This window comes from Hordeum vulgare, chromosome 6H (genome assembly GCF_904849725.1).
Source record: "Hordeum vulgare subsp. vulgare chromosome 6H, MorexV3_pseudomolecules_assembly, whole genome shotgun sequence".
Lineage (NCBI taxonomy): Eukaryota > Viridiplantae > Streptophyta > Magnoliopsida > Poales > Poaceae > Hordeum > Hordeum vulgare.
Genome location: NC_058523.1, coordinates 529,554,314 through 529,567,057, shown reverse-complemented (window position 1 = coordinate 529,567,057; position 12,744 = coordinate 529,554,314). Strand labels below are relative to the sequence as shown.

The following is a 12,744-nucleotide window of genomic DNA, read 5'->3' as shown; positions in this document are numbered from 1 at the left end:
AAAGGAGTACTTGTTAAGCCTTCTAATTTTACGCATGGACGTGTGCCCATCACCATATTAGTTACACTAGTTTATTAGACAAGCAGACCAATAATCATATCAGCAGACCACATTAGTGTATAACATCTTTGAGAGAAAAACAACCAAAGATATACAAATAACATTAAATGGTAAGAAGAGGTTGGGTACAATGTTTTCTACGGTGTACAGGTACAACGGAGATGATACAATATAAGAGTGAGTTTGCTTTCGCTTTTTTGTTCGACAAAAGGTGGATTTATTCTCTCGAAATGAAGCATCAATATAACAGTAGTGAGGCTTCGTATTCATTTTATAACCCGAAAAAGGTTAAAAAAAAAGGATCCTTCTGTTAGCTCGTTTCAATTGTTTCTCGCTACTTATTGTTGTGAGTCTTGTGACCTGCCATCCGTATATTCTTGGTGCTTGTTTTTGGAGACTTGATCTGCACTGGATACCGGTGGATGCACCCTGCCCATGGCCCATTGGTGTTGGGGGCCGGAACGATGCACTTCCACACCACGCTGTTGCATTTGAACCCTGATCCAAAGCCGATCATCCATACACGATCACCGCGACGCATACGGCCCTTGGCCTCAATGTACGCTAGCTCATACCAAGTTGAGCTGCTGGATGTGTTTCCGAAGCGGTGCAGGGTCATCCTCGACGGCTCAACATGCTCATCCAACAGGCTGAGGCTTCGTTGAACCTCGTCGATGATTGCAGACCCACCGGCGTGTATGCAGAAATGCTCAAATGCTGTGAGGAAGTTGGGCACGTACACTTTAAAACGCCCGCTGGACAACTTCTGTGCCATAAAGGACACTGCAAGCAGAACTTGTTCCGAGATTGGCAGGACGATGGGCGCAAGGGTGGTGATGTTGGCTTTGAGAGTGCGGCCAGCGGCAGCAATAAGGTCCTTGGAGAGATTGACACCCGTGTGCCCCTTGTCATCCTCCTCCCGGTGAATGCATCTGTATGAGCTATCATCCGCCGCCGTGAGCGTACGCACGGCAGACATGAGCCGGAGTCGGGCTTTGGCGGCGGACGTGGACAGTAGCACGGCCGCTCCGCCCATGCGGAACAGGCAAAACGGCAGCAGCATAGCTCGCTCATTCCCATGATAAAGGAGGGGGGATAGGGTTTCCGTAGACACCACCAACGCTCGTGCGCCTCGGCGCGCGGCCTGTAGAAGGCTCCTCGCAGCCTCTACTGATATCAGCCCGGCGCTGCACCCCATCCCGGATAGGTGCACACTCCGGATGTCGCCTCGTAGCTTGTACTTGTTTATCACCATATCGACGAAGGACGGTGTGGGATTGAAGCCGCTGCAGTTGACGACTAATATGTCGATAGTGTGAGGACGCACCTTTGTCTTGGAAAACAATTCGTCAATGGCTGAGAAGACGACGAGCTCAGCCTCTTCGCGGGCGGCCTCTAACGTTAAGTACTTGTTCCATGGGTTATAGTGGACCGAAGTGGGCAAGCAGGTCTCCTCCCCGAGGCCTGAGCTCTCGAGAAGCCGCGATATGAAACGAATACTCCGCTCGTTGAGCGTTGTTGATTGTCGTGCACACTCCAGGAATGCGGCGAACGGGGCGCGGTGAAGATGAGTGCCATGGAAGCAGGCGTAGTCGACAAGGTACACCTTTCGTGGTTGTGATATTAGATACATGGTAACTGCGGAGGCTGGAAGGAAGCATGACAAGAAGAGGTATGAACCTGTAAGGGCTCTGAGACGACCCACGATCTCATCGGGCTGGAGCCTTGCTACCACAACAATACTGGCCACCGCTATTGGTATGATCGTCATGGCTAGGAAGTTGTCCACTACAAGCTTGTAGAGAACTCTGAGGTTCTTCAAAATTCGTGATGAACTCATGCTGCCAAAGCGCAAACGTGTGGTTCTATCTATGCCTGTGAGTGTTGTGAATGTGAGGATAAACTAGTCTTACATATAACATCTGATTTTATTGCTACCAACTACCAACTGATTGCGCAACTGAAATTTTGCCCATTAATATCATAATATGGTGTAGCGTTAATCAATCACATGTTTTTTAAAGATCACCGAACTAAACATATTGTGCCAAATAGCCAAAACAGACATTAATAAACCCAACCCACCCATTTTGATAACATGTAACATGCTACCTGATTTTTTTAGTGGAGTAACCAAAACTCTTGCTAGAAAGGTAGCGAATACGAGCTGAGCTGGATCCGTGGGCCTCTTTTGGTTCTTGTTGTATCACCGGTTCACCACTCACGAGTGTCGAGCGCTCGCCAGTGAAGTTTTTTGTCACGACTTTTTTTTGAGTAACCGGCAGAAGCATTGCCTCTTCATTCAGACGAAAACAGAGGGTTTATGTACAGAGATGACAGGTTTTCCGGGAGAACCTGACGAAACCCCCCATAGGTCCAAATAGCTAATTAAAACGAAACCAGATCAACCAATGCCGATCGCCACATGCACCGTGCCGAAGGCTACCCCTCATTCCTATGTCATCTAGTGCGATGGCCGCCACCTCAAGGTGAGTGAGGCGTGTTTCATTGAAAAATGCAGCGGTTGTGCTCCTTGCAAATATACCAGATGGTGTAAAGGAACAGGCCACTGCAGGGGTTTAAGCGCCCATCAATAACGAATTATCCTCTATGGTGACAGTGGCTGCGGCTATTGGCACGGTTAATATCGCTAGAAAGTTCCCATGACAAAAATAACATGGAAGTTATTCACGGCAAGCTTGTTCACAGATTTGGGGTGGCTGCTAATTCGTGCTGAACTCATGTTTTTTAAGTGCATACCGATGTTTCTATGCATGTGCGGGAGAGAGCGTTTGTGAGTGCGGAGATAGAATGAATGGTGCGTTGTACGGCAATCTACATGTACATAGGGATAAGTATCCTCAACCAACTGATTTCGTTATCGTCAAACAATCCACGTGGCATATGTGGTAAGCAATAAGGGGAAGTAGTGGCTGCACCCAGCTTTGATGCACCCACGAAGTAAACATTAAATTAAAAAAAAGGAGAAAAAAAAACTGAAACTTGATGGATGTGATTATGAGCAAATGTTTTAGGAGCTTGCAAAGTTTGGTCACCAAAGAACATCAAATGATCTTCATACAAGACGAACTACAAATGATGCGCTACACCCATGTTACTGTTCATATGTTTTCGGTACAAACTTTGTTTTTTACAGAGCTCCTCGGATGTCATTTCGCTACCAAATTTAGTAGCACCTAAAACATTTGGTCATTATCACAGCCACAAAGTTTCAAAAAAAATGTTTTGTTAAGTTTTTGATTGTGGGTGCACCGTGGATGCAATGTGCGTGGGTGCATAAAAGTCACTTTCAAGATATAAAGAAAACAACATATTAAAAACAATCAGTTTTTTATGGATAGCCCCGTTTCTTTGACACTTAAAGAAACTAAGCACATATGTGTTTATTTGTCTGAACTTTATCCCATTTTTCGATCTGCGAATTCCCCAACTGCCTTGGCGAAATTAAGGGGGCAGTAGTATATATGTTGGCAGCTTATCTATGATAGTCTATTTTTTTTCGAATTAAGGGATTCCCCAATTTTATTTTTCATAGAAAATGTTCCCTCCAGGACCGTTCGAGAATTATGATGCAAATCCAAAACTAAAGGACAGTCACAAAGTCCAACTAGCCAAGAGCCGAACTGGATTTCTGGAACTCTCACTACATTGTAAAATACTAAAACCTCAGTCTACGAAAGTTTCCCATTTCAGCAGTCCTTTTGAATTATATACTATGTATTCCAAAATTAAATTAATTTTGTGACATGTTCATTTATCTCTATTATCTCTCAGCCAATAAAAATGCATAGCAAAAATATACACCAAGACTGAGCTTATTATCAAAAACATGGTGAAAATTTAAGGCTCTAACCTATATAACCTTGGATGCACACAGATTATTGCATAAAGTATTAAACAAATACATCATTCAGATCTATGCTTAAAATGAAATAAATGTAAAGCCAAACTCACATTTTTCAAAAGAAAGAAAGAAGATACAGAGATAAACGAATGACCTCATCGCATACTCAAAACTGAAGCCCTGTGAACTGAAGCACCTTTTGCTGGACTGTGCAGTGCAAATCAACAGCTGGTATGGTTCATACATGGCTTACTGGACTTGTGGCTACGGTCGACATAGTTTACAAGATGATCGTCAAGGTTGTAGGGTGGTCTGACATCAGGAGTAAAATCACCTGTTACAATATTGGTGATGAACTTGTGCTTGGCTTCAGTCTTCCTGAAGTTGGCCTTGCCGTTGATGTTGTTGATATGATAGATGCCGAACCCATGAGTTTGCTGATGAAGGTGGCCGAGGTATATCGAGTCGGCAGAAATGGAGGGGAATGTCTCGGTAGAGATGTGCAAGCAGTGCGTCAGGCCAAGGAACAGCGCATGCCGGCCAAGGCTCGTGACGGGGACCAGCCTGTTGCGGGCGATGTCCACCTCCAACACCTCAATGCGGAAGGTCATGCCGTGCGCCAGCGTGAATATCTCACTTGGATTGTAAGACTCAAAGCCGGCGAAGTGCTCCACGCCTCTCCAGCACCGCACCATCAGCATCCTCCTGCCGGTGCCACGGACAAGGAGCGAGATGATGTGATTTCTCGGCGAAGCGGCGCTGGTCAACCACCTCCACCAGCCGAGGCAGCGGTTGCAGCTCAAAGAGGTAGACCGAACCCTCTGGCGAGCTGACGTAGCAGCGTCCACCCAGGGACAGCAATGTGTAGAATAGTACCTTGCGATGGCTGTTGTAGACGGGGTAGGAGATCCGGCCTGGGCTGACCAGCGTCCAGTGCTCGTCGCCAGGTTTGGCGAAGATGATGGTGGCCAGGTTTGGCGAAGAAGATGATGGTCTCAGGCAGAGGATGAGTGTGGGCGGGGAGGTGGAGTCGTCAAAAGCTGCGCCATTGATCACCTTGGGACTAACACGGTTCAAGGGGTAATCTTCACTATAGGGGGGGACGGGGACATCGATCTCGCACTAGTGGAAAACGGGTCTTTGGCCTGGACCCTCTGGGCCGGGACTAAAGGACCGGCCACGTCGCCCCAATTCTCAATGCCTCCCTCGAGGCTTTAGAAGGTGCTTGATACGTTTTAGTCCCATGACTAAAAGTAATGAGACTAAAATTTGTTAGCCTCACCCATGCTTGGATTCAAGTGCTAAAGAGACTAAAATCAAGTTAATGAGCATTTATTATCCTTCAAACCCTCCAATCCAGAACTTGCATGAGGAGTTAAATGAGGAGAGAGAGGACTAATGCACATTTTAGTAGGGGTATCCCTGACTAAAAGATTTTAGCCTCAAGACTAATTTTAGCCTCTCTTTAGTCAGAGGTGCTTGAAACTTTAGTCTCTTAAAGAGACTAGTTTTAATCAGACTAGTTTTAGTCTATTGGATCCAAGCACCCTCTTAGTCCCGGCCCGTAAGGAGTCTTTAGTCCCGGTTCATGTCCCAAACCGGGACTAAAGGGCTACGTGGCGGGCAGTGGTGGTGGCAACCGTTCGTATCCCCCTTCAGTCCCGGTTGGTGGCTCAACCCGGGACTAAAGGACTAACACGTGGCCTGCCGTAGTGGTGGCGACCGTTCGTATCCCCCTTCAGTCCCGGTTGGTGGCTCAACCCAGGACTAAAGGCCTAACACGTGGTCTGCCGTAGTGGTGGCAACCGTTTGGTATACCTCTTTAGTCCCGGTTGGTGGCTCAATCCGGGACTAAAGGCCCAAACGGTTTGCATCCCGCGTCGTTTCGGGCGATGAAAAGCACAAACCGAAGCGTACAGTCGCCATTTCTGTCCTTCGCAGCGGCATCACTTTTGCTTCCGTTGACATAAGGAACGACAAGCTGAAGATGAGGCACAGCTTCGGTATTGAGATACCAGCTGGTTGCCTCGTTGATCTCCAAACGATATTCAGGCTTCGACATGACAGGACTTCGATGGCTCATATGGCAGTTGCCTTGATCGACGAGTCATATGGTGATATGAAGACCAGTTTCCCAAAGTCTCAGCACAGACTTTGGGAGAAGGGCCCACTTGATGATATCAACATTGAGTATGTAGCAAAAGATGCATACGTTTCATACGAGTTGAACCGCAAGATTCGAGTCGTCAACTATGGCCAGCGTCACCTCGAGGAACGTGGACATTCTGATTTAGATGATTCAGACGAGTAGTATTCTTAACGTCGAACACTTGTATATATATCTATGGTAGCTATTATTATGTACTGTTTGGACTAGTATCATGTACTTCTTGAACCAATTTATATATGTCTAGTTTCTGTTTGTGCCATTATAGTTTCCAAATTTGAATGATTTAGCCCTTTATAACTTCATTTGCTACTTTTGAATGGTTTAGCCCTTTCTAACTTCATGGTATCATGCATTTCGACCACATATATATACAAAAAGTCTTCAGTTCAAATAAGTTCAAAAAATGAAATCCCTTTTGTAACAGATTTGTTTTTGATTAAAACAGTCATTTAAAAAATGAAAGATCATTAGTCCCACGAGGCGTGCAACGGAACCACGTGGCGTGCAGCGGAACCACGTGGCGTGCCGCGGAACCACTTTTGTTGTGGGGGTCGCTTCTCCTTCTTCTCCTTGTGCTAGATATTGGTTATGCACTAGGGGAAGTAGGAGTAGCGACCATCATCGACGGTTGAAAAATCAGGTGAGCTAGTGTCCACCATATATGAGAGAAGAAGAATGTCGTCTCTTATTATGGGGGTCGCTTCTACTTCGAGAGAGATTGTCCATTTTTTGATGTGCCTTTGAATGGTGCATTTTGAAAACACAAAAAGTATAGAGTTCAAATAAGTTCAAAAAAATGAAATTCCTTTGTAAAAGATGAGTTCTGGTTTGAAACCCTGCTACTTCGAGAGAGATTGTCAATTTTGTACACGAACTGCATCCAGTTTTTATCGTAGCCCTCTCAACTTTTTAACACATGCTATGTGGGTGAAATGATGATAGCATGCCAAATTTCAACATTTTCAGAGTTCATTTGTAGTGCTTTTCAATTTCAGGGTCAACTAGCTCAAAAAATAAGTAAATGCACGAAGAATACCAAATGAAGTCAGAAATTGTTGAAATTTTGTGATGTGCCTTTGAATGGTGCATTTTGAACACACAAAAAGTATGGGGTTCAAATAAGTTCAAAAAAATGAAATCCCTTTGTAAGAGATGAGTTCTCGTTCGAAACCCTGCTACTTCGAGAGAGATTGTCAGTTTTGTACATGAACTGCATCCAGTTTTTGTCGTAGCCCTCTCAACTTTTTAACACATGCTATGTGGGTGAAATGATGATAGCATGCCAACTTTCAACATTTTCAGAGTTCATTTGTAGTGCTTTTCAATTTCAGGGTCAACTAGCTCAAAAAAAATAAGTAAATGCACGAAATATACCAAATGAAGTCAGAAATTGTTGAAATTTTGTGATGTGCCTTTGAATGGTGCATTTTGAACACACAAAAAGTATGGAGTTCAAATAAGTTCGAAAAAATGAAATCCCTTTGTAAGAGATGAGTTCTCGTTCGAAACCCTGCTACTTCGAGAGATAATAGTTTGGATAGTCAAAATTATTAATTATGAAAATAAAAAATAGTTTTGCATTATTTATTCAATTTGAAACACTTTTCATTATCATAGTTTTGTCAAATTCTCAAATATGCAAAAAGAATTTTTAATAAACATAGTTTTTAATTGAAAATAACAAAATAGATAATAGTTTGGATAGTCAATATTATTAATTATGAAAATAAAAAATAGTTTTGCATTATTTATTCAATTTGAAACACTTTTCATTATCATAGTTTTGTCAAATTCTCAAATATGCAAAAAGAATTTTTAATAAACATAGTTTTTAATTGAAAATAACAAAATCGATAACAGTTTGGATAGTCAAAATTATTAATTATGAAAATAGAAAATAGTTTTGCTTTATTTATTCAATTTGAAACACTTTTCATTATCATAGTTTTGTCAAATTCTCAAATATGCAAAAAAAATTAATAAACATAGTTTTGAATTGAAAATAACAAAATAGATAATAGTTTGGATAGTCAAAATTATTAATTATGAAAATAGAAAATAGTTTTGCATTATTTATTCAATTTGAAACACTTTTCATTATCATAGTTTTGTCAAATTCTCAAATATGCAAAAATAATTCTCAAATTTCATTATCATAGAAAAAAATTGAAACTATATGAGAAATCATGGACAAAATTCAACCTGAATTCACTTTGAATTCAGATTGAATTTTCTCCACAATTTTGAATATAGTTTCAATTTTCAGTAAGTTTAGGCCCGTAAGCCTCCTTTAGAGAGGAGCTCGATGGACAAGCTGCGACGGGGCTTATAAACAAGTGTTAGTCCCCCTCGCTGGGCGAGGTGGGACTAAACTTATCGTGCAGCCGAGGAGGGGCTTTAGTCCCGGGTGGAGCCACGCCCCGGGACTAAGACACCCTTTAGTCCCGGCTGGAGCCACGCACCGGGACTAAAGACCCCCTGCTTCCCGCCTCTTGGTCTGCCCGAAAAGAGGCCTTTAGTCCCGGGTCGTGGCTCCACCCGGGACTAAAGGGGGTCTTTAGTCCCGGCCCGAGCCACGCACCGGGACTATAGATCCACCTATATAAGCGGGACTTCGAAAATTTCCAACCCAATTCGTCAATTTCTCTTCTTCTTTCTCTCGTTCTCCTGCCCGGTGCGGCACAACGACGAACTAACCGACGCCGTCAGGCTGCCCGCCGTTCTGCTCGCCGGCGCCTGCCGTCCTCCTCGTCGTCGGCCGTCCTCCTCGCCGCCGCGCCGTCCTCCTCGCCGTCGCGCCGTCCTCCTCGTCGCTGCGCCGTCCTCCGCGCCGTCCTCCTCGTCGCGCGCCGTCGACACCTCCGGCCGGTAAGCCCCCCGCCCCCTCCTCCCCAACACTCCGGCCATTATAGAAGAAAAGAAGAAAAAGGAGAAGAGAAGAAGAAAAAGGAGAAGAAAGGAAGAAAAAGGAGAAGAAAAAGGAGAAGAAAAGAAGAAAAATAAAAAGATTTTTTTGTCATTTAATTCCTATTGTTATTAGGTTTGTGCTAGATTATTAGGGTTAGTAATATTTAGAATTAGGTTAGGGTTACAAGAAGAAGAAATATGAACAAAAATAAAAAAATAAGATTAGGAAAAATGAAAATAAGAAAAGGAGGAGAAGAAAAGAAGAAAAAGTGTATATTGTATAGTGTATATGCTTAAGTGTATAGTGTATATAGTGTATAGTGTATAAGGAGAGGAGGAATTTTGCTATAGTGTATATAGTGTATAGTGTATAAGAAAAGAAGAAAAAAAGAGGAGGAGAAGAGAAGAAAAGAAGAGGAGGAGAAGAAAAATGAAAATAAGAAGAGGAGGAATTTTGCTATTGTATAGTGTATATGCTTAAGTGTTAATAGTGTTTCTTAGATTATTGCTTAATTTTACTATTGTATATGCTTAAGTGTTAATAGTTTAATTTTGTTATTGTATATGCTTAAGTGTTAATAGTTTATTTTTAGCAAGAAAATTAATAGAACTAGTTTATTTTTTTAGTTCATTTTACGATGCCTATCTCGCATCCTCGTCGTCGACTCGGCGGAGGACACCTGCTTGATCAGAGGGGCCCTGTCCGGGACTGGGCTCCGCCCGGCTGGTATTGGGAGGTGCTACCTTCCGGGGGGCGTAGGTTGGTGAGGAGCCAGCCCGTCGTTGAACCGATCCTTGGAATCAAGGAGTCAACATCATGTGAACTCCATCAGAAATTCAAGAACAAATCCATGAAGGTGGCCGTCGGACAAGCTTTACCTTCTGGCCCTGATGCACGCTCGCATGGCCGTGAGATTCCAGCTGGCTTTGCTAAAGTCGGGGTGGATGAAATCATGACGGGGTTTAATGATATGGAGCTCGGCATAGCTAGACCCGAAGATGAGAGGACACTCAGAGAAGTACTGGGTGGAGTCATCCTATGGGACAAGAACTACATCAAGCTTCCAGGCTCGGCCCCAAGGACAACACCGCCTCCGAGTCGTCGCAGGTCACCTACACCTCCATTACCTCCAAGCCCTCCACATGACGTCGACCAGCACAACACGAGTCCATCTCGATCACCGCCGCCGGACTTGGGTTGTCCGTCTCCGCTGCCGCCCGCACATGATACTAAGCAGAAGCGTGCCAGCAAGAACGCTCCGTCGAAGATTTCTAAGCGACGGAGCTCCCCAAAGCGCAAACTGTCGCCCCTCCCAAAGGTACCTCATGCTAATCTTCCTATCAGACCTTATGATCGTACCCCCGAGGAAAACGCCAGGATAGCAAAGGAACAACATGATGCGCAGATGAAAAGGAAGGAACCCGAGCCCCGCCCGGAATACACCGAGAAGCACATAGCATGGGCAAAAGACCTCATAACCACTCCATCACAGTATGACTTACACTATAAGCCTGATGACTATACACGCACATTGCAGAAGGAAGTGAAAAAGAGCAGCTCACGTGCAAGTGCAAGTGGGAGCAAATCAAGTTCAACTACAAGCAAGAAAAAATCAGACGTTCCTCAGCTTGGACAACAGGCCAAACAGTAGATCCCACCCCTCAAGGTGTTAACCGAGAATGTTCCCCCTCCGGTGCAGGGGCAAGCTTTTGAAAGAGCAAAGGAGTTGGCGGATGAATGTGGTATCTCGATTGAAGATTTGCTGGCTTCCCAAGACGACAAGATACCCAAGGCTGTGGTAGCCCCTAAGCCACAGTTTGTCATGGGAGAGCCTTTGGTCAGCAAAAATGATCTCCCAACAAATATGTGTTACTTGCATAAATGGTACTTAAGTGAATCAAAGAGTGGGAGAACGATGATCGTGCTGAGTGTCCCACGGGAGTCCTACGGTCGCTCCGAAGAAATCCATATCGACTTTGATGAACTCTTCCAGATGTACAATGGCGACATCCTCGACAAATCGCTTATGAGTTGCTATTGTCTATAAGTTTTTTAATTCGTTGTCTACATATAACTTGTTTAGGTATTTCAATTCATTGTCTATATATAACTTGTACTCTATTATGCAGAATGAAGATTCTGGAGTGTAAAAGTAAGAGCATCCTAAATATTGGGTTTATTGACTCAGATAAAAATACATATAGCGACGCTAACAGACAAACCCAAGGAGACGGAGGAAAACCTTCTAAGGTTTCTAACAGATCAAAATTTCTGTGACCACATACTGTTTCCATACAACTTCAGGTGAGGGTCTTTACTCTGTTGTGTCCATTCACTTATAAGTGTAATTGATAAGTTACTGACACACACACACACATATATATATACATGTGCAGCTTCCATTGGATTCTGTTGGACATTCAAATTGATAAGGGAAGAGTTGATGCCTTCGACCCATTATCGAGACCCTTGGAACAGTTCCAAAGCCTGCAGGACATGCTCCAAGGGTAGTTTTAATCATTCTTGCGCTCTATCGGTCTCTTTCGATGATTTTCTGATATATCAATTAATGAAAAATTTAGCAAATCATTATCCTTGTCGGGCAGGGTTTGGAAGCGGTTCAAGTGCGTGACTACCGGTAACTTTCCTGAGAAGCTGACCTGATATACTTCTATTAATTTTCAATACATTTATGATGCTAGATTATTATTTTGATTATATATATGCTATTCTCGTAAAGTGCGACCAGCAGCCACGGGGAACGCATCTATGCGGATACTATGTTTGCGAGACCATTCGCACGTTTACCTCTGAGTTCAAGGATCACATATTCGACGTAAGCAATGAACATTCACACCTCTATTTTTACCCGTCATTCTTTGTTATCATGATTGATATTCATATTCATCTCCTCTTCTTATATAGCACACGGCCATGAGGACGAATGTCCTACCACAGCAACGCGCGATTGCTGTTGCAGAGGAGCTTGCGGGATTTCTAAGGACGGAAACTATAGAAGACAAAGGACGATTTAGTGTAGCTAAGGGCCATTACTGATGTTCGTCCATGTAATCGAATAGACGGGCTCTAGTCCCGATAATTCAGATCTCCATATAATTGTATATATATGATCGCTTGTAAAATAAGTTAATCTTATATATATATATATGCATAATTATTTCTATTTAAATTATATGAAAACTAATTCCCGAACACCAAACGAGGCATCACGTTAATCTCCCGAACACCTAAACCCTAAAACCCTAAAACCCAAAAATAATGTCATTAAAAAAACCCAAAAACCAGCAAAATCTGAAAATCTTTAGTCCGGGTCCGTGTAACGAACCGGGACTAAAGGGCCTGCCCCTGGGGCGCTACGAGGCGCCCACGTGGAGCACCTTTAGTCCCGGCTTGTAACAGGGCCGGGACGAAAAGGTTAGGCCTTTAGTCCCGGTTGGTGAACCGGGACTAAAGCCCCTTACGGGCCGGGGCTATAGGCCCTGTCCCCACTAGTGTCGGAGACGGCCGGGAACTGGGTGACGGCGTTGGTGAGTGGGTCGAGGAGGCGAATGGTCTTGGTGGGCTTGTGGAAGAGGATGAGGAGGCCATCGGCGGCTCCGATGTGGCAGTGGGTGGAGAGCGCCGGAAGGTGGACGTCGAGAGAAGCCGCGGTGACAAGATTGAGGAGGTAGCTGTGGGGGTGGGGCTCGGCTTCGTGGTTCATGGAGAGCACCATCAAGT

The 12,744-nt window shown here is 44.1% G+C and overlaps 1 protein-coding gene across 1 annotated transcript; it reads right to left on the bottom strand.

Moving 5' to 3' along the window:
• Nucleotides 1–290: 290 nt before the first annotated feature.
• On the bottom strand, nt 291–1,914 carry LOC123403812 (3-ketoacyl-CoA synthase 5-like). Its single transcript, XM_045097731.1, has one exon. The coding sequence runs from the start codon at nt 1,898–1,900 to the stop codon at nt 395–397; it is 1,506 nt and encodes a 501-aa protein (XP_044953666.1). The 5' UTR covers nt 1,901–1,914; the 3' UTR covers nt 291–394.
• Nucleotides 1,915–12,744: the final 10,830 nt, after the last annotated feature.

What these genes read in the sequence shown, in the direction of transcription:
- LOC123403812 (XM_045097731.1), bottom strand. Translation starts at nt 1,900, where the DNA reads ATGAGTTCATCACGAATTTTGAAGAACCTCAGAGTTCTCTACAAGCTT.